Source organism: Rhopalosiphum padi, chromosome 1 (genome assembly GCF_020882245.1).
Source record: "Rhopalosiphum padi isolate XX-2018 chromosome 1, ASM2088224v1, whole genome shotgun sequence".
Lineage (NCBI taxonomy): Eukaryota > Metazoa > Arthropoda > Insecta > Hemiptera > Aphididae > Rhopalosiphum > Rhopalosiphum padi.
Genome location: NC_083597.1, coordinates 65,561,094 through 65,582,890, shown reverse-complemented (window position 1 = coordinate 65,582,890; position 21,797 = coordinate 65,561,094). Strand labels below are relative to the sequence as shown.

Here is a 21,797-nt window from a genome sequence, read left to right as displayed (position 1 = left end):
TTCTTCGCAAAAATGAAAATATTATAAATAATTTTAAGCAGTTAAGTACCTATATAAAACATATAGATCCAAAATTATAAGGTGAAATATAATTTGCTTTAATTTTTTTTTTTTATTGGTTTTTGAAAACTTGTAGGTACATGACTTTGGTGATATCAACATAAAAACAACACTTAATTATGTAATTTTTATTATTGTTAGAAGTGAATATAATAATACTAATACTAATAATATTATAATAATTCAGTATTTTTGTTATTTAGGGAAATATTTTTTTTGGTGGGGGGGTTCATCGCTATCATTCATAAATTCATCTTCCTTTGAATCCATGCCAGTGTATATATTATTGTTGGTAAATAGAGTTTTTGATTCATACAAAAAATTAACATCTTTTCATATACATAAAAATTACTATTGGGTTCAGTCGGTTCAGACGACGACAGTGGTGAGTAGAAGCAGACGTCAATACGTCATTGAAGATAAACGTTAGAGGACGAACAATAATTACAGACCCCGAACACTGTTGCGATATTTCCGAGGAGGCTGAATATTAAAATCGGCGGAATGTAATTCGTTCTGATCCCAATGGTCCATAATCTGTACTGTAAATACCGCGATGATGACGTATTAGTAAATTTAAAAAATCTACAATTAATAATTCCGAAAATCTTAGAAAATAAATATTACCGGCGGCCGCGCTCTCGGAAATCAAATAGCAGTGTTGCCATAAAAAATTAGCGAATCCGGTTTTGCGCAATATTTTATTTCTCAAAAGTGCAATACGGTGAACGAGAATGAAATAAATAAAATTCAGTATTCCACCCTTCTACTGTCGTTCATCAAGACATTGGGTTGCGGGTGGAGAGGTCATCGACCCGTGACCGTTGGTTTAACGGGCCTGAAGGGTTTTTGCGCGGGGTGTCACCACGAGTTTGTTGACCTTAACCCTCTTATCACAAATTTATACCGCTGATAACGGCCGACGGATATATCGATATATTATGATAATATTCTCCCGTGGACTGTCGTGGAGTACGCGTATCCGCGTTGTGTGAACCGTCGACTATTATTGTCGGGCCACCGTCCACTAGTCTATTTGTTGGTGTCGTTGGTGGTAATCGTATTCGATTGATCGTATACTTGTGTTACGAGCTTACGACTAACGTCTGACGAGTGGTGTCGTTGTAGTTGAATTCACCATAACGCCATAACACGTAAGCGTGCGCTCGATGCGTTCCTGTGCCTATGCAATTGCCCGAACTGCACCTTTGCAGTTCTGTGAGGTAACGTTTGTCAATAACTATCGTTTTTAAAAATTAATCAACAACTATAGTAATATTATTGTTGTTTAATTTAATAGTCGTCGTCGTGTATACTGTACTGAATAATATGTATTTTTTTTTTCTAGCCGTCACATTTAATTTTGAATTAAAATTCACACGAATATGAAGACTTTGTGACCGTACAAATTTCTTCCTTGCTGGTACAGAAAATCAAAAAAACATATTATTATCTTCTTATTAGTGTGTTTATCTATAAATTAAATCAAAAATGAAACCACTAAATTACCACGGAAGTGAAATTTTCTTACCACTTTCTGAAACTATTGGGTTATCTGTAGATTTGGTAAATATATTTTTAATATTCTATAATTAATATGTACAATGTATATCATATAATAGATTAGATTATGACTTCTGGTTTTATGAAAAAAATATGCATTTAATCAATACACTTTTATTATTTTATTCAAAGATGTAGGTACTAATAAGTAAATATATTTGAACAATTATTTTTAAACTTTTTAACTTAACTAGTTTATTTTACCTTTAAAATAATTTAGTTTTAATTAGTTGATTTAAAAATAACCTATCATGGTTTTCTAAATTAGCTATTGTATAGGTACACTACACAGTTTTAAATAATTATCCAATACTACCTATAATAATAATAATAATAATATAATTTCTGTTAAGTTTCTTGATAAAATAATAATATTTATAGATAGGCACAAAATATATATCAAGCGACAAGCACTAATGTTGGTATTTATTTGACTGATTTAAGCGATTATACATTTTTATATTAAGTTATAAATTAATAAATTTTATATTTTATTATTTTATAAGTTCAGTGATTCTATATTTTGAATTTAGTTTTTTTATAGTAATATTATATTAGATTTTTTTATAATTTAAGAAATTATAAAAATCGATCATTCTTTATGTGAACTACATACTAATTTATTAAAAGAGAAACTTTTTTTTTAATTGAGTAATTACGTTTTTTTAAACTTCTATTTTCTATTTTTTATTTGTTAAATATAAACTTTTAATTTAACAATTTCCTGTTCCCCTAACTTAAATTTCCCACCTTTTTTTATTAAGAAGTATCACCCGTTAGATTTGATTAAATGTTTTTATACAGTTTTTTGTAGATTCATTATATTTGTTTGTAATAACATTTTATGATATAATACTGAATTAATTAAATGAAAACTCATTGGCAGGAAAAATGTGGAAAATTGTATTATCTCATATAATCTTTCATTTCTGCTAATCGTAACCATAGTCACTATTGTAACTAGAGCCCAAATATGGGGGAGGATGCGGTAATAAAATTATTATAATGCATACAAATCCTAAACCATAAATATGTATAAATGTTTTCAAAATTAGCATATTAATTAAATTAAATTTAATTACATTTTTAAGAGGTAGATAATGTTTAATACTGATTCACATTATAAGTTTTACTCTTTATGTTTCATAATGTCACATACTTGTTTAGTTCAATAGACCTCATATTTTATAATTGTTATAATTATAGCAAGCATAAAAAATATAATAATTATGATAGTAGCATAATATAAATTAAAAAATATATGATTGTTATTACCTAATGTATTATTATTAAGTAATACCTACCATGTACCTATAATAAATTAATAAGACCTTGATAAGTATTTCTTTATAATTACATGTAAATTAAAAAGTGTATATGCAGTTTTTATGAAAGAACATTTATAGAGAAGAGTTTTTAAAATAGTGAAAACTATAATGTATTAAAGATGAAGCAGTATATTATATAAATTATTATTTTAAATTTTAATGCACTGATAAGTCTCATTTTAAAAATTATTATTGATATAATTCTATTTACTCAAAAATTATCAAGAATGTTTGAACAGTGTGTAGAGATTAGATATTTTTATTAAAAAAGGTAGTAAATTAATATAATTTGTATCTATTTTTTAATTATTTCAAATATATTTGTATACTTAACACTAAAATCCTATTGTAAAGAGATATCACTTATTATTGCTTTAAAAAATATTTATGAAAACAATTATGTAGTTGCAATTTGATGAAAGTATTGACTATTGGGTGAGAGAAAGGTGGTATAGTTCTTCAAGATTCTTTAAAAATTGTTCCAATGAATAGTTTTTTTATTTTAATTAAAATCCAAAAGTATATATTATGTAAGCAAAAATCCGTTGAATATTTGCTTTGTTATTAATAATTGTTATCTTATACTATATTTATGAAAGTTATGCCATCATTATCTAGAAAAAACAAAGTAGCGCTATATGAATTATTATAACTACAGTGAAACATCTAAATACTGGACACCTTCAGTCGCTGAAATTTTGTCTGCTATTTGGAGGTGTCGAGTATTTAGATGGAGAAATATAATATTAGAGAAATAAAATATTGAAATTATAATTAATAAATTGATTGATTTATTTAAAGTTATTTATACATATATATACGGGTATATAATAAATTTAATTTATTTTGATTTTAATTATTATGTATTTTGGGAATGTAAAAAGATAAAAAAAATTGTTAATATAAAAATTAAAAAAATCAGTTACTTAATACTTTAGATTGTTTCGTATTTTGACGCAAAGTCATTTCGTATGTTAGTGCATTTTCTAATTCCACGAAGTTACGATAGAAATGATTAAAATCAAAAGTTAAAATGTCATAAAAGTGTCCGGTATTTAGAAGTTTTGCTATAGAATAGTAGTGAAAATGTCCCTGTTCCCCAAAAAATGTTTGCTTTTTAGAGTTGTATGTTAAGGGAGGTTTTACTGTTTATAATAATTGACCCTGAATACTTTTATACCAGTATTCAGTTAAATAAAATACGTTTAAATCTCTTGACAATTATCAAGTATAGTATGCTTTCTTTGACTACACTATATAATACAGCAAGTTAAATACTATTAAATACCATAAATTAGATTATATAAAGAACTTAAATACGTAAGTCATACAACTGGCTGTGTGACCTGATTCAATTAATAAATAATGTATTTAATATAATAAGTTGACATATATAGTGTTAAATAAGATAGTATGTTGTTTATATATATTATGTATATATGTGTTGTACATGGTATTTATATGCTATTAAGAAGTTTGTTTTTAATTTACATATTGTGCATACAATTTGATTAGATATTTATAACATTTCTATGTAGTAAATTGTAGATTTTATTTTAATCCATTTGCTATTGTTTAAGATTGAAGTAATGCCAAATTCAATGATACATATTTACATGTGCTTGTATTTTAGCAATTTTTTTTTAATATTCATGATTGGCTTATTATTTGTCATGTTAACTAGTTTTAGGAAAAATATATTAGCATATCTTTGGTAATTTGGTTGCATAGCTGAAATGATAATATTTGTGAATCAATTATTTTTTTTACAAATTTAGTTATCTAAAACAATCTTATTCAATCTTATTTTGTTGGACTCGCAACCCATTTTAGTTATAATTTATTTATTGCAACCATTTCAGAAAAAAAAAATAATACTTTTTTATTGTACATGTAAAAAACAAATCTATTTTTATTTAATTGTATGTATTTTTATTGTTATGTTAATTGTATTTTCTTTGAATGAAATTATTTTTTACTATATAATATAATATATATTAATTAATTATTAAAAGTATATTGTAGTGATGGGTCGAACTCTGATTTTTAAATCGAACCGAACTTGAACCGAACTTTAAATTATTTTTTCGAACTCGAACCGAACCGAACCTTCATATTTTCTACCGAACCGAACCGAAACGAACCTAGAATCATTTTAAGTCGAACTTGAACTCGAACTCAATATTTTTTATCATTATTATTATAAATGATACATAAGGTGCCTTTTACAGTTAATAACTTTCTATCGTCAATAGTCTAATTATTTCTAAAAAATGATTATCAATTTTTATTTTTTTTAAATAAATTTTGAAGAATTGTACAAATATTTGGTCTCTGAACTATCGTGGTCAGTAAGTCAGGTTCGACAAATATTTTCAAGTTTGATTTTCAAACAGTAAAAGATGTTTGATAGTTCGGTTCGAATTTTTTTCGTGCCGAGTTCGAATTTCGAATCTAACCGAACATCAAGGGTTCGGTTCGGTTTGGTTCGAGATTCGAACAGTTCGACCCATCACTAATATATTGTTATTCAATCTTGAAGCTCAAATGAAATTGGATTGTGACCTACTAGTCAACAGTATATTTTTCTTAACTTTTTTAACTCATTCCTTATTATTTTGAAAAAAATATAAACAATGAAATAAAAATTATTTATTTATTGTTTTTATAATCTTACTAAATTTAGTTACATTTAATTTTATTAAATTTTTATTTTTAGTCGCTTAATATATATAAAAAAAAAATAGTTTTGTATTGTATTCTAATGTTTTGATTTATTAATGCATATCAAAATTAAAAACATGTTTAGTTTACATTTATACAAGATAACTTGTTTGCTTTTTATTTTTTATATCTTGAGTAAAACAAAGTTTTATTTTCAGGTGAATTTTGTAATTTGTCAACTTATAGCATTATGTATAGCGCCATTAATGTATACATTTTTGCCACCAAAAAATCAACAATATGTATTTCTTCGAGAGATATTTGGACTTATAATTGGATTGACCATGGCTTACGTCTGTTTTGGATAGTAATATACTTTTTTTTATATAACATAAATTACCTATAATCAATATTATATTCAAATTAAACATATAATTAAACAACAAGTCATTAGAACTGTTATTTTATTTATTTAAAATAGTATTGAAACATAAGTGAATGTTATACCCACAGGTGATACTAATCATACAATCTTAGATTATAAATAGTTGTAAATACTTTTTATTATCAAGGCACAATATAGTAAATTGTGTTCAGCATAATTGATTTAGTGTTTTTATCTTTAATATTAGAGGGAATTAACTTATTAATAAATTTGTAGGTAATAAGATTATCTGCATCTGTATTTTGTGATATTTTAATTTTTAGCTAATTATGAGTATTTTAAAATAGTAATAGTTTGAATTGTATACTCATAATTTGCTTAAAATATTTTAAATTCCTACACACACAGATAAAATTTTCATTTTGTGAGTAACTGATATAATCCATTCTAGTATTAAAGCTATCACCACAAATTTGGTTCTGAAGAGTGTAAATTAGTGATGTTATCGATTTGTATGATGGAGCAACAAAAGTTAAATGTTTATACAATATTGTATTTTTACCACAATATTATTTTTATACTTTATAATTTAAATTATTATTTTTAGAATTTCTAGCACATAATTATTATTTTTTAATATCCTCATATAATTTTATTAACAAATCTGCTAGCTATTTTTATTAATTTATTTTATGTTGATTTGAAACAGTTACTAATAATTATTTTATTTTATTTTCAATAAACTAGTTGATAAAAAAAAAAAAAAGCTTTGAAATTAAAAGCATACGTCAGTTCAACTTCTAATATTTCTTGTTAGTTTAAATGGTATAATATGCTTTATTATGTACCTATTGGTTATTTTATATTTATAAACATTTTTTAATTTACTAAACAAAGAAAACTATCCAAAATAAGTATTTATTTTATGTTGCACTGTATATTTAATATTTGTAAATATTACCATTAAAAATTATTAAAACAGATACAAATTTATTTTAGTGCTTTATAAAAAAAAAGATTTAAATTATATTTATTTTTAAATATGTAGTATGTATTGTCTAATATTTATTTTTATTATTATTTATTATAGTTTCAAATTCTTGTTTTTTTTTTCAGTCAAATGTTACATCTTATTGTTCTACCAACAATTTGTTATATTACCTTACGTACATTAAGTCCAAATACGATACATAAGTAATTATAATAAAAATAATTATAATTTATGTTTTGTGTTAATTTTATAACATGCTAATTTATTTTTTTATTTTTAGAGCTGTTTTACTTATATGTTGTTTGTACTTATCACTACTGCATATTTATCGTCAAGTTTACGAGTACGGATCTTATACCTTGGATATTACTGGTAAATTATATTATAAAAAACATTGTAAACTTAAAATAGTAATTTTCTTCACTTTAGTTATGACATGTGTCATGTGATAAAATAATTAGTATTTAAAATTTATTGTACATTTTTAGTTAAAATTCACTATAATGTTAAAAATATTTGATATAAAAAAATATATATAATTATAAATATACCATATAATAGGTATGAAGACAATTAAGTAGGTTGCATTTATGTCAACAAACCTTGATATTTTTTTTATAAAATTTATAAATTACACGGTTTTAAGTATTCTAAAGATAAACTTTTTAAAAGTATACTAACTCACAAGTAAGTCTTTACTATTTGCCGGTAAAATGTAAACAAAAAAAAATATTATATATTAGACAAAATATTTGTAATTTTTAAATTACACTAATCTAAATTTATTCTATTATTTTTTTAATTTTAAAAATAAAGTATTTATATTTATTATTCAGGTCCAGTAATGGTAATGGTACAAAAGTTGTCAGCATTAGCATGTGGTTTACATGATGGCCTTATGGCTGATAAGAAACAGTTAACAGATATTCAAAAACGTTATAAGATTAGGTAAATTTTTTTTTTTTGTGTAATATGTTTAATTGTTTTGTACAAATTGTTTTTTTTATAGAAAGGCACCAACACTCATTCAATACATAAGCTACTTATTAACATTTCAAACAATTTTAGCTGGACCCAATGCTTTTTTTGAAGATTATATAGCCTATTTAGATGGTACCAATTTTCCAAAAAAATTACCAAAAGAGGTAATAATCAATTTATTTATCTTACTAATTTGTTTTTTTATTTAATAAACTTATAATATTTTGTTTAGGCTAAATCACCTCCGTCTCCTTTAAAACCTGTTTTGAAAAAAGTATTAATTACATTCATATGTGCTTTTGTAATTTACTTCATTGTACCAATGTACCCATCGTCTACGTTGCTAGGTTTGTAATTATTTAATTTTTTCAATATTTATCAAATCTTTTTTTTTACTTGATCCAATTTGTGATAGTTAAAGCTCGGAAGTTATTGTATAGAATGTATAAAATTAATTTCAATAACACTAAAAAAAAATTTACAAAATTGTACTACATTTTTTTTACTCCAATTTAAAAGAAAAACCACTTGTGATTGAATCTTTCATTTATGTTAAAAATAAGGTAGGCTAATGAGATACTGCTCTGCTGTAAATTAGGTGTTGAGTGGGTTACTATTATGGGTATGTTAAATTTGAATTTAATAACATAACATTGTAATCATTGTATATGAAAAATGATTCTGAGTGTTAACTGTCTGTCAGTCAATATCATCAAGTATATTTTCATGATATGGTTATTGGTCTTTTATTTTACTTTTAGTATTACAGTATATTTGTATATATTATTATTATTATTATTATTGTTATTATATATATATTTATATCTATTTAATAGATTATATCTTAAAATAAGTGAAAACTGTCTTTATGTTTAATAATATTCATAATAATATAATATTTTATGCACCTATAAAAGTTTTAAATTCTCACAAATATTATTTTTAAATAATACAACAATAACTAATATAGTTATTTATTATTAAAATAAGTAATTTTGTCCAAATTTGAACTTAAAATGTCTATAAAAAATAATTGTCAATCTATTTTTTAAATTTTATAGTTTCAATATGAATTACTTATGAGGTATCTTGTACCAAATTTTTAAGATATAACAAGAAATGTTTTTCTTAATTTTTAATTACATAATAGTTTGCAATTTTTGCAATTTTGATAAACTTCATAAAAAATATTTTAACAGATTTTTAGCTTAGCAATAAAATTAACCGACAGATAAAAATTCAGTAAATACAATAACTTCCGAGCTCTAGTGTTAATATTGAATTTATAAATTATATGTAGTTTTTGTCTTAAAGTTTCAAAATGTTATGAAGAAAAATTATGTTATGTTTGGTTTTTCAGATGAAAAATTTTTATATGAATCTCCAATATATTCAAAAATTTGGTTCATTATAGTCATAACATCTTTAACTCGTTTTAAGTATTATTTTGCTTGGACCTTAGCTGATGCAGTTTGCAATGCATCTGGTTTTGGATTTTCTGGTTATAACGAGAAAGGCGAACAAGAATGGAATTTACTTGATAATATCGATATTTTGAGAGTTGAAGTATGTGCTTGTATTTAAATCAAATTATGTATTAAATTGTCCTCATGTTGTTGCTTTCTTATAACATTTATTAAAATATGTTAATGTTTTGTTTAGTTTGGTGTCAACTTCAGAGCTACTATTGACGCATGGAACAAAGGCACAAATCTGTGGCTTCGTTATGTTATGTATGAAAGGGCATCTCCTAAATATAACACAGTTATGACATACACTCTATCTGCATTTTGGCATGGTTTTTATCCTGGTTATTATGTGACCTTCCTTACTGGATCGTTGTTTACGAACAGTGCAAGAATGGTAATTGTATTAAAAGCATATGTTAATATTAACTTCTAAATAAACATGGGTTAACATTAAATGTTGAATAGGTTCGACGATGTTTATGGCACAGATTCCAGGAACCCAAACCTGTGAAACTAGCTTACGATTTTGTAACTTGTTTCTTGACAAGACTTTGTTTGTCCTACATGACATTTTCTTTCATAATCTTAGAGCTTATGCCAGCATTGCGTGTTTTTTGGTAAGAAATATATATATAGTACACATATACTATTATTTATCAATTGTCAATTTATTTTTGTTTTATTATCATAAATTTATTTTGAGAAATATTGAATGTATTTAAACTTTATAAGTTGGTCAAATTTAATTTTTCTGATTGCATTTTATATTCCGATTGAATCTAACTTGAATAATTTTATCGATTTTAATGCAGATAGAATACATTTTCACTTTTATTATGTTTAAAAATAATTTGACATTTTATATTATTATAAATGTTTTTTTTCTTACAGGCATCTCATGTTTTATCTGCATATATTAGCTGTATTGGGCATGTATGTACTACCATTAATTGTCTCACCGCTCAAAACAGTCAAGAAAAAATCACAATAATTTGATGTAAACAATTATAGTTAGCAACTATAATTTTATGAATTCGATCAATAAAAGACTGTATGTTTGGTAAATCAAAATATATTATTTGTGAAGTTGAATTAATTTAAAACTACATTGAAAAACAAAAAGAAACTGATGTCATGAAAATGTATTAGTAAATTAAGGATAGTAAACCATTTATGATTTTAACATAGTATATAATTATTCGTATGCATAAAATCAAAGGCCATGATGTTAGATGAGTGAGAATAACTTGTCTGAATGAAAATTTGCTTAACGTAAAAATACATTTAAAAAATCACGAGATCTAGCATTCTAGCACACCACAATATTAATATGACAAAGGGAACATGTCTTTGATTAAATTTGTATACATTAATGAGATTATAAGTTTTTGCTCATCGTTTTTAGTAGTTTACTAAAAATATAAATCATAAATTTTTCTAGTAAAAAACAATAAAAATTACTAATTTTTTGTACTTCTTCAATTATTTTATTATATAAAACAATATATAGTAATAGTATTTGTACTTGATAACTGTTCATTTGTTAATTATACAAATTATTATCAAACAAATAAATGTATAGAAAAAATAAAAAATAAATTGTCATTTGTTTTTTTTAACACTAATTTAATGGCAAAGTTGTGACATGAATTTTGCATCGCATTTTTATAACAATATAACTTTTTTTAGGAAATTGTAGAGCTACAGTGCTGTGCATTTGACTGAGTGTAATTAATTATAAATCTTTCTTTAAGCAAGGTACCTATGTGTAATATAAAAATAAATATGTCTGATGTAAAAACAAATAAATATGTTTTATTTGATTGAAATATTATACATTTTCATTAGATTTAATATTGGATTTGTGATTGCAGTATTCCATGTCTGTATTTTCATACAAAAATTGGTGTTGAAATTTTAAAGCTTCAAGTCCATAACTAGTCCAATTGGGTAAAAGATACCTTGCAAATAGTTCTAAACATTTTGGTGTTGGAGGCAAATAAGGAATTAATATTTCTAAAATTAAAATAAAATAATTATCAGAGTATATGATAAAATTAAACATTGGTAATTTTAAGTATTAATTAAGAGGCTATGTTAATAAAGGTAGTAATGCTATTTAGGGGAATAAATGCTAATGCAGTCCTTCCTCGTGACTTAGTTACAAAAATAGGATAAGATGGTACGAGTACAATACATTAATAAAACATTTAAAAAAATAAGTGTATTGGAAGACATGGGAATGGTGTTATATAGAGTCAGGTGGAAGAGCATTTTAAAACAGGGTAGACCTAAATGGACAATTAAAAGCTTAGGAAAAAGAAGTTATTACTTATTAGTAGTTACTATTAAGTAACAAAAAAAGATAAAATATATATTGATTAAAGTACTTACCAGATAGAGGGGGTTTATGTGAATGCACTGAACTTGGAACACTTGCAATTAACTTATTTTCTTCGGGATTTTTTATTTTAGTATCACTGTCTATTTTTCTTCCAAATATAATGCGTTCGTAAGGTTGTTTTCCTGTTTGTGGAGCAAAATTACAAATAAATTCTCCACATTTTGTTACCTACAGTATACATACAAATTTATAAATATCATTGACTATTGATTTCACTTAGAGTATAAATAATTGTTGTATATATGAGTTTTCTTAGGACTGAAAGAGGGCGAATCTATAGTCTGTTTTTTTGTATAAAATTATTTTAACTAAGGTAACAAAGCGTGATACCTTTATCCAGTACCAACAGGCCACATATTTTATGTTCCATTTTGGAAATAATATAGACTTTAATGAGTCTATATGATTTTGAGAATTTGTGCACCAAACGCAAACCAAACCATTTGAAGTTAGAAACTCGCTTATAGGTAATTGTGCCAAATCCTGATCAAGCATCATTGTATAACTAAAAACATGAAATAAATTTAATAAACTTAATGTGTATATATTTCAATTGATTTAGTACCCTTCATCTCGTTTAAGTCTCTTTTTTCTTTTTATATATTTATTTGTCCATGGTGGGTCTAACAAAATCATGTCATATTTTTCATCTCCGAGGTTTTTCATGTTGAAAACATTGTCACAATAAAACTGACATTTTGGAGGAAATACATAGCCATTAGCTATATGTAAGTTTGGATTTGGATTTTGCCCGTAAAATGTTTTTAGCTCACTTGTACTTTCATAAAATTTGATAGATGCATGTCTAGCACAACTATTATTATCCAAAATATTTAGTGATGTGGAAAAAATATCTTGTTGATTTTTTAAATTTGATATAAAAGTTTTGATTCTTTTACTTATCTCGTCTTCCTAAAAAAATTGAAATGAATAATTTTTGAGGGATAAATACAAAATGTATGTTAAAATCATTTAACTATTTAAGTGGTATTTGGATTTAATTTATTCGCATTAAAGAATTATTAACTACCTCATATTTTGGCCGCTTTCTCTTATGTTTTACATTATTTTCCGCATTAGTTTCAACTTGCTGTTTATCTCTGACGAATGGATTGTTTATGTGAAAGAAATGTTCGTATAAATGTACAGCGTTTTCGGTCTTACTCAAAATCGTATCGTACAACTTAGAAATAAACATTTGATGCGATATGAAGAAACCATCGTCATCGCTGTACAACACGCTCATTGTCTAAGTTGACAGTACCTACCAGTTAAAAGTCAACATCTCAATGTAAAAAGTGTGGAATTAAGAGATGATATTTGGATTTGAACGTTTGCAAGTTGTTAAGTTATTCACATTATTTACAACAGATCAACAGATTGCTTTTTGCATATTATTATTATGATTTGAAACATTTATCACATATCATCGAAGCCGGTACTTTTATTCGGCGATATCATCCCATTATCTATATTTGTGTCATGGAATAACAAATTGTTACCGAAAATCCTTATTATCACGAGTGATACTGTGAATAGTGAATTCCAGTTCAGGGCGTCATAATACTCATTATTATTATTGTTTGTCCAGTAACTGTATAGTAAGTTATTGTTTTGTTTACATTCATTTTGTTAATTTAGCAACACATTTATTAATAATTAGAGACAAATGCATCAAATAAAAAACCAGACTTTTAACAATTATTAAAACAGGTGAGGTCGTCGTTCGTTTAATCCGTTTTTCGGTTGATTGAAAATTGTTCTTTTTCGTGCAGGATGTCAGTGGTTCTAGATGACAAGACAGAGTTTATGACCAATCCTTTTTATGATCAACACGAGCCGAGTAACTATCAAAGTTTCTACATAACTCTTGGTGTGTGCACAGTGTTTGCCTTTGCACTGCTCATTTTCAACTTGTTTCTGTGTTGTTTTTCTAAGCACAGACATTACTGGAGAAACAGCGAGACAGGTGAGTAGACTCTCAGTTGTTGGGTTCATATTAGTTATAAATATTTTTAATCGATATATATTTGTTTACATGCACAGGTAATCGTTATATATTACCAATTTGGATCAAGACGCCTGCAAAACAAGCTCCACTCGATCTGAGAGAGTTAGAAACAAACTTTTCAAAACCGAAACCCGTTTATGACTCAGGGGTACCCCAAGAATTTGTTGAGCTTCACAAGAAAGAGAGTGACATTTGAATTATACAATGATTCACATATTTTCACCTTTGTTATTGTTGTTGGCTATGTTTGTACTGTTTGTAGTCATTGCTATGGTGAGGTATGGAGGGCGTTTCTGCTCGGTACATAGGGAACCAGTAAACTACAATAATTATAATGACGAATATGTAGAACAAGTATCTTACGCTTAACTTAATTTAAATTCTTAATCCCTTACAGTATCAAATAAATATGGGTTAGTTTAGTTTAATTTTTACAGTTAATAAAACAAAATGTTATTACACTATGTCTTTATGTTTATCAATCACTTTATAACAAAACATTAGTTAACTTTGAAAACATTGAATCAATAAGGGGAGGTTAATTAGAAAAAATGTAGTTTCTTTTTTTTTAATTTATCAGTTATTATTTTTTAGTAAAACAAATATTTTGCATAGACCAATAATAGATTAAAATATATTATTTTCTATTATGTTGCACTCAACAACTCTATACATCTTAATTTTATTTATATTATTTAGGTATAGCACAAATTAAAAATATTAATATTTTTTAAGTAATTATTCAGGAATAAGTTTTAAAATTTTAGTTGTTTTGAACTTTATTGTCTTTAATTAAACCTTATTTTTTTTTATTATTATAGCTTACTAATTATTGGTAAATTTCTGGATACTTAAGTTCATAACTAGACTTTATATTTTTTTAATTGTTAAAAATAGAAAGTATAAATACTATTATTTTTTTTTATACTTAAGTTAAGAACCATACTTGGTGGTCATAAATTTTTTGTCAGGTATCGAGCATAACTGCTTTCCACCTTTACCATATAAGCTGTTGTTTAGTAAAGCCAGGTTACACAAGTGGGCTATCTAGTATGGTTCTTAATTTAGAGTAGATTTTGTTTAATACTATATAATATATAAACAATTCCGTCCATATTGTGATCATATAATATAGGTATAAATGTTTGTATGACTTGGATGACTGTAAAGTAACATTTACACAATGATATTATAAATTAAAACTTTTTACATACATATTATGTCTTCTATAATTTTTTAAATAACATTTTTTTTGATCAAATTTAGATTATAATTAATTGAATATAAAAAAACAATATTCATAATTGTAATTTTTAGATATATTTGTGATTTTATATACATTAATATTGTTTCTGGGGGAGTATTTGAATCTTGACAATCATCCAATATGTCAAAATATTTGTAATCATTATATTCAATAACAAAGTATTATTTTTTACAAATTATATTTTATAATAAACTTTTTTTAACAAAAATTGTTTGCTGTTATTATTTATTAAAAGTTATCAACAACCTGTGGTGTCAAAAATGTTGAGTATAATATAATAATTAATTTTTACAACAATTGCTTTGCACAAAATAATTAAGCAATTAAACTATTTTATTCCAATTATTTAAATGAATGTAATTTTATTTTATTTTTTCATTCAAAGATGTATGAACAAACTGTAAAACTTATAATTTCGTATGAATATTACGTCAATAAAAATAAACTCAAAAGCATAATATAGCAATAGATATTTTGCCAACTACAAAGATGCCTTGGGTAATATTTTAAATTGTTTGTAACGAGTATATATTTTACATAAATACGTAATATCGTCGTATGTTTAAATTTTAGCAAGGGAAATATGTATAGTGCATGCAATATGTGATATCGTGGCATGTATAGAATAATAATTTATGAATATCATAATCCAGGGTATGGATTTGGCAGCGGTAGGTACGCTTGTAAACGGTGACCGACGTCCGTTTGAAATGGATAAAAAAAAATATTAAAATATCAATTAAATAATCCATTCGCATAATAATTATTATTGTTACGATGAAAAAAAAATTAAACCCTCCAAACAAACAAGGGCTTTTCGATTGGGCTATATAATATAATATTTAGTGACGACGACTTGTTCGGGCCTTTGGGGTCACCTTGGGATTAATAACAAAAATACAAAAAACGGTTTTGTAATAATAACTAACCGCAGGCAAGTATTATATATACAAACAAGGCGGCAATGTCAATTAAACGCATCCTACCTAAATAATAAATTAATTACAATGGTTAATAATTATTAATTATACACTTATACTCATCATATTATAATATGTCAAAGTAAATTATATTGAAAATACATTGTTCACGTACTATAATAATAATTTTAACTATTGGTGCAATATATAAATAATCACATTCACTTGGTATAGCTTATTTGACCTACGGGTTGACGTGGGCATCGATGAATAGCAAATAATGAAGATCGATCATACAAGAGTACAAGACTGACGACTGCATAGGTAATAATAACATGCGTCGTATAACATTGTTTATTCGACTGTTTTATCGTCGGCTTTTGAAATAAGTTCCTAAAGTCTACGAATTTCGGCTTTTACAAATGTATATTATCGTGGCGTCTCAGGTTTTTTATACTTGTGGGGTTGAAGCTAAACTGCTCGCGACCAAATAGGTTATGGCCGTTACGCTATATTTTCTGTGTACCTATGTACTAATGTCTGATATACATTACCTATACTGATTATACTCTAAAAAAACAACCACTCGTGACGCAACTCACTATCTGAAATAGTTACATTTTCTTCACTTATTTTAATTTTTACTAAAGGGATGACGGTTAGGTTAGGTAGTAATATTGAATACACAAATTTTTATTTCAACAATAATTGATGAGAAATCAATAGACAAAAATAAGTCAATAGAGGGTAGGGATATGACACCCTCATCCCTATCATCTCTCTCGTGAGCATGACCCAGGTTTAGAGAGAAAATACACCGATATCCTTTTATAAGATGATGCCACACCCACATGTGTTGGCTCCGTTTTATAAAACGTACAACACGGTAATTTTACTATAGTAAAATTAGAATATATTGAGAGTATTGACCAATTAAAAGGTAAGATTAATATTTAGGTCATTTAAGATGCGGATTTTATTGATGCTTCTATAAAAACTATTAAAAAGTAAGCCATGAGAATTTTAAAACTATACATTTTTTTGATAATTTTTAAATTATCATAACTTGTTTCAAAATTTAAATATCATTAAATATTACAGAACTACCCTGCTGGAATCTGGATAATAATCGTACTTTAAATTTTATAGGTAATTGGTCAATTCACTTTTATTTTAAAAATAACTGAGTAAAATGGATTATTGTGAACGAACGTGGTGTCTTTTTAACATTAATAAATATTTTTAATATTAATAATCTGATCTAAGTCTTACTTTATATATCTTACATTAAAATTTTAAAAGCCGATCGTTTTTCATAAATATTGTGAAATATTGTAAAAATTGTCGTGTGACTTCAAGATAGGTAGGTACGTGTTCGTGTTATATAACTATGATAGACAGTAAACTAGCCACTAGGACACTAGGTATGTACTTTTTTGAAATAAAACAATTGCAGTTAAACAAAAATTGTTTATCAAGACTTTAAGTGTAGTTTTGTGGTTACAACTTATATATGTAGAGTATATATCTAATATAGTTTAGGTAGGTACTTAGTTATAGAGATTTACAGGAATATGTGTAAGATTAACGCAAGCCTGCAGTACTTATCCATTAGAATATTCTGTTGCTTTTGCATAAGTACTATTAATAACCACGTCATGGCAATATTTAGTATTTAGAGTAATACATAAGTATAAGGTAGAATTCTCAAAGGGTTTTAGTAGCTACAACTGTTACAAGTAATATCTCGAATGCGATTACTTAGGTACGTAGGCGGCACTTATACCAAGTTTGAAATTACCAATGCGTATCTTATTTGCGTGAATTAATTGTTTTTATTACATACAAAATTATTTGAATCTATAAATCATGATATTTTTTATGTAGGTATAGATAATAATTAATAATATTATAATCAATGATGTACGTGCGTGATATCAAAATACGATCGGAATTCGGAATAACGAGATATTCATGTTTTTTATTTTTTATTTTAACCGTATAATCTACTTGTTACAGTTTACTTAAAGAGACTTGGCTTATTAAAATATTAACATTGAGAGGTTAATGGTTAATAAAATCGATTTCTGAAAATGACGTTGGCTTGCTCTTTCCTTTAGCAACCTTTGTCTATTAACGTTTGTAAATACGTTAAGTAAACGTTTTAACTGTTTTAAGATTCCTTTATGATAGTCACACAACTAATTGATGCTTGTAGGTATTTCAATAAGTGCACATAGTTTCAAGTCATAAATATTAATCAATCGATGACGACCATCGTTATCATATTATACATTTAAACGATAAGATTGTGTAAAACAATTATAAACATTTAATAATACCTTAGGGCTTAAAGTAATAAAAACAATAATACCTTTATTTATTTTCAAAAAATTAGAGATATGTACCTACATATTGTGATAACTACAATTTATAATGCTGCGGTGAGAGAAAACACTCATCAGTTTTAATACTCGTATAATGTTAAGAATAAAAAAAAATTAACGTTTTATGTACAATATCAATACACAATTGTGTATTGTACATTTTTACATATACAAGGTTATTTACTAAACATGCTCACCCCCAATTTTTTCATTTAAGAATAAATTTATTCAAATTCTGATTTTTAGAATTTAAAATATATTATACTTAAATACCATATTTTTAAATTATTGATTTTTTTTTTATCATTAAAGAGGTGTTCTGTGATGATAAACACATCTATTCTGATTTTAAAATAAGAATCCTATATCTTTACTTTTTAATATACCTACTCATTTTGAAAATGTTGATGTACCTAAATCACAATTTGAAAGAGAAGTTTCTTTGTTATTAAAATGTGTAAAGTAAGGTTAATACGAAGTCCTTAAAAATTCAAAATTGTTTTATAAAAATATAAAAAAGTTGTTATAATGTATCTAGTATTTATTACAAATTACAATTGGACCATTTTCATGAATTATAAATTTCAATAAATTAGTATCAATTACAATTACTATACCTAATTTAAAATCACTTAAAATATTTTAAAAATTTAAAAATTTAGATTTCGATTGTAAATCACCTTGTGTATATATATATTAGGTGAGATAAACGAATTCTTTCGTTACTTGTCCGTAGTTAGTCATGTATATAGAGATAAATCGATTTAATATTTTACACAGCGTTTACCCATAACCACTGCTATAAGCAATATGCATGTAAATTTAATATTATGGTAAATAGTAATTCACTTTATCCATACGTAATAAGCCTTGTTAGGTATTATGTATACATTTTTTATTTAATTATTCGTTTGATTTTTCTTTGTGGAATAGTCCAGAACATGAATTTCATACCAATTAAACAATGTTTAATAATTTACTCTTGTGGGTTATACGCTATTAAGTATCTATAAAGGCGTATAATGTGTATTATAACTTATAAGTACCTATATATTATGCGTAAATATTATAATATGATCCTCAGAAAATCGCAGTTTTCTGTAATTTTGTCTATGTAGTTGTAATCTCGTGTAAACGGAAATTCGGTACCTATGTATATTATAATATGAATCATATAATACATAATATTATACGGTTTTAATACAATAATTAAAATCGGTTTAGAGTGAAATTCAATTAAAATTCAATATTTTGTATGTACTCCTGTTCGACGTTTATATATTTATACTTAGTCGGTATATTCAATCCAATTTTAATTGAATAATACAAAGGTATGGTTAATAAAACAGGATTTAATCAAATTTGATTTTAAGCAACAAATTTCCTATTAAGAAATTATGTTCACTGAAATCGTCAATTGTCGTAATAAGATATAATTAATTTTTCATAATTACATATTAAATGACCCGTAAAGAAATTTTCAAACATTCTAATAAATAAGATACTCATACAATCTTTATTTATAACATTTAATTTTAGTTATGATATTTAACAAAATAAAATATATACATAATATATAATATGTAATATATAGATATGTAAGCTGATATTTAGCCAAAACTTTATAGAGTACCTACGTTATAGTATATGTACCTACTCAATCGATAGTTTTTATTTTTTTAGATTCGTAACGCTTCTTTATAAAAAGAAAAGAGAGTTAATTGGAACAGCTTTGTTAGAAAAAACGTGAAATAATTTAAAAGTTTAATCGGAAAAGTGAAAAAACAAAATACACTGGTTATACCCACCGGCAACACTTCCTTCTTCTGGCAAAGAATAGGAAAAAGAGCACAATGGGAGAAGAGTATTTGGAATATCTTCACAAAAAAAAAAAATCGTAAAAAGTCCAATATTATCCTCAAAAACATGGCATAAAAAAGGCCTGTTCTTTTTATAAGGTTAAAATAAGATAATGTATAATATATGTTTTTTTTATAATAATATAATATACATATGATTCATTTATGCATAAACCACTAATATTGTAAGTATTATTTATCAATAAGTATGAGATGGATTTCTAAAGAGTAAAAATTAAATTTATATTATAAACCTAATTAAAGATGATTTTTATACAAGAGTGTACTTCACGCACACTTGCACATTTTTGTAATGACGACCGATATACGAGCATTATTGATAAAGTTATCGTACATTATAATACATCTGAATAATACTATTGTTGTGAATTATCTAAAATGATAATATTATAAAAAAAAATGTCATTGCAGATTTATGCTAATTACATCATACATGCTATAATTATTGATCTAGAAAAATCAATAATTTTAATGGATGTTACTGGTGAAACGTAGGTTCTTTGATTTTATTTTTATTTATTGGTCTGGAAATGATTACACAACTTTTAAATAAATTGGTTTTTGTGTGGGAAGGGTACTACATATAGTTGATATAATGTATTATTTTATACTAATTTATATTTAGGTAACGCGAAATTTTTTTTTCAAACTCAGAGGACACAAACAGGAGAGTTAGATTTGTGACTAAAAGCGTTGTGACCATCATAATTATTCATTAATTGTGTAAAAAATTAACTGATAAAATTAAAAATGTAAAGTATTAACGGTATATGTATAAAAGGCGTTTCACCAAGCATGCTCACTCCCATTTTTGAATTTTTTTTTAAATAAATACATAAATACCTTATTTTTAAATTATAGAGGTTTTTTTCGTACTACTGGTGGGGTATTATGTGGCGACACAAACTTCTGTTTTTCAAATAAGAAGCCCACTTTTTACTCTAAATTAACTAATTGTTGAATACATTTTTTTTAAATATCGGTGTACTTGATTAAAAATTTGAATGAATTATTTCTTAGTTATTAAAACGTGTAAACTAAGGATAGTAGTCCTTAAAAATGGTTTTCATTAAAATATAAAATATTTGAATTAATGATCTAATTTTGATTCAACTTGAACTATATTTTGTAATTTATAAAATATTGATAAGTCATTAATTATTAATTAGTAATTACAACAATTTTAAAATCACCATAGCCTTTATATCTTTCAAACTCTTTATCATGAACTTATTATCCTTAACATACAATAAATATCTCAAAAAATACTCGTTTAAAATTTGATTTTAATAGTCAACCAAATGATACAAAAGTAAATATTTAACATTGCAATGTTTTCATATTATTTTTGTCTTTAATTTTCATCATAGGTATTGTATTCATATGTAATATGATTGTTTACTTTTTGTGAACACACATTTTTCCTAAAATCTTTAGTCTATGTCTAAGTATATTATTACATTATATGTTTTTTTGATCTAAATATT

The 21,797-nt window shown here is 25.2% G+C and overlaps 3 protein-coding genes across 4 annotated transcripts; 2 read left to right on the top strand and 1 right to left on the bottom strand.

Annotated features, from left to right (window-relative positions):
• The first annotated feature begins 998 nt into the window (after positions 1–998).
• Positions 999–10,533, top strand: LOC132921715 (lysophospholipid acyltransferase 6-like). 2 transcript variants are annotated; one of them, XM_060984889.1, is made up of 12 exons: positions 999–1,283; positions 1,409–1,626; positions 5,834–5,982; positions 7,117–7,194; positions 7,272–7,363; positions 7,828–7,939; positions 8,001–8,136; positions 8,205–8,319; positions 9,333–9,538; positions 9,635–9,835; positions 9,907–10,058; positions 10,333–10,533. In XM_060984889.1, exons 2-12 carry the CDS (start codon positions 1,552–1,554, stop codon positions 10,430–10,432), a joined length of 1,416 nt encoding a protein of 471 aa, XP_060840872.1. In that variant the 5' UTR covers positions 999–1,283; positions 1,409–1,551; the 3' UTR covers positions 10,433–10,533. The 2 variants fall into 2 exon arrangements, with proteins under 2 accessions (XP_060840872.1, XP_060840880.1); XM_060984897.1 differs by lacking the exons at positions 999–1,283; positions 5,834–5,982 and having other exon boundaries at positions 1,608–1,626.
• A 703-nt stretch (positions 10,534–11,236) lies between these two features.
• On the bottom strand, positions 11,237–13,259 carry LOC132921730 (N(6)-adenine-specific methyltransferase METTL4). Its single transcript, XM_060984909.1, has 5 exons — positions 12,876–13,259; positions 12,411–12,757; positions 12,176–12,350; positions 11,836–12,013; positions 11,237–11,457 (listed from the first exon to the last, which is right to left on the bottom strand). Exons 1-5 carry the CDS (start codon positions 13,089–13,091, stop codon positions 11,273–11,275), a joined length of 1,101 nt encoding a protein of 366 aa, XP_060840892.1. The 5' UTR covers positions 13,092–13,259; the 3' UTR covers positions 11,237–11,272.
• A 135-nt stretch (positions 13,260–13,394) lies between these two features.
• On the top strand, positions 13,395–15,331 carry LOC132921737 (uncharacterized). The gene is made up of 3 exons (XM_060984921.1): positions 13,395–13,558; positions 13,621–13,814; positions 13,892–15,331. Exons 2-3 carry the CDS (start codon positions 13,622–13,624, stop codon positions 14,050–14,052), a joined length of 354 nt encoding a protein of 117 aa, XP_060840904.1. The 5' UTR covers positions 13,395–13,558; position 13,621; the 3' UTR covers positions 14,053–15,331.
• Positions 15,332–21,797: the final 6,466 nt, after the last annotated feature.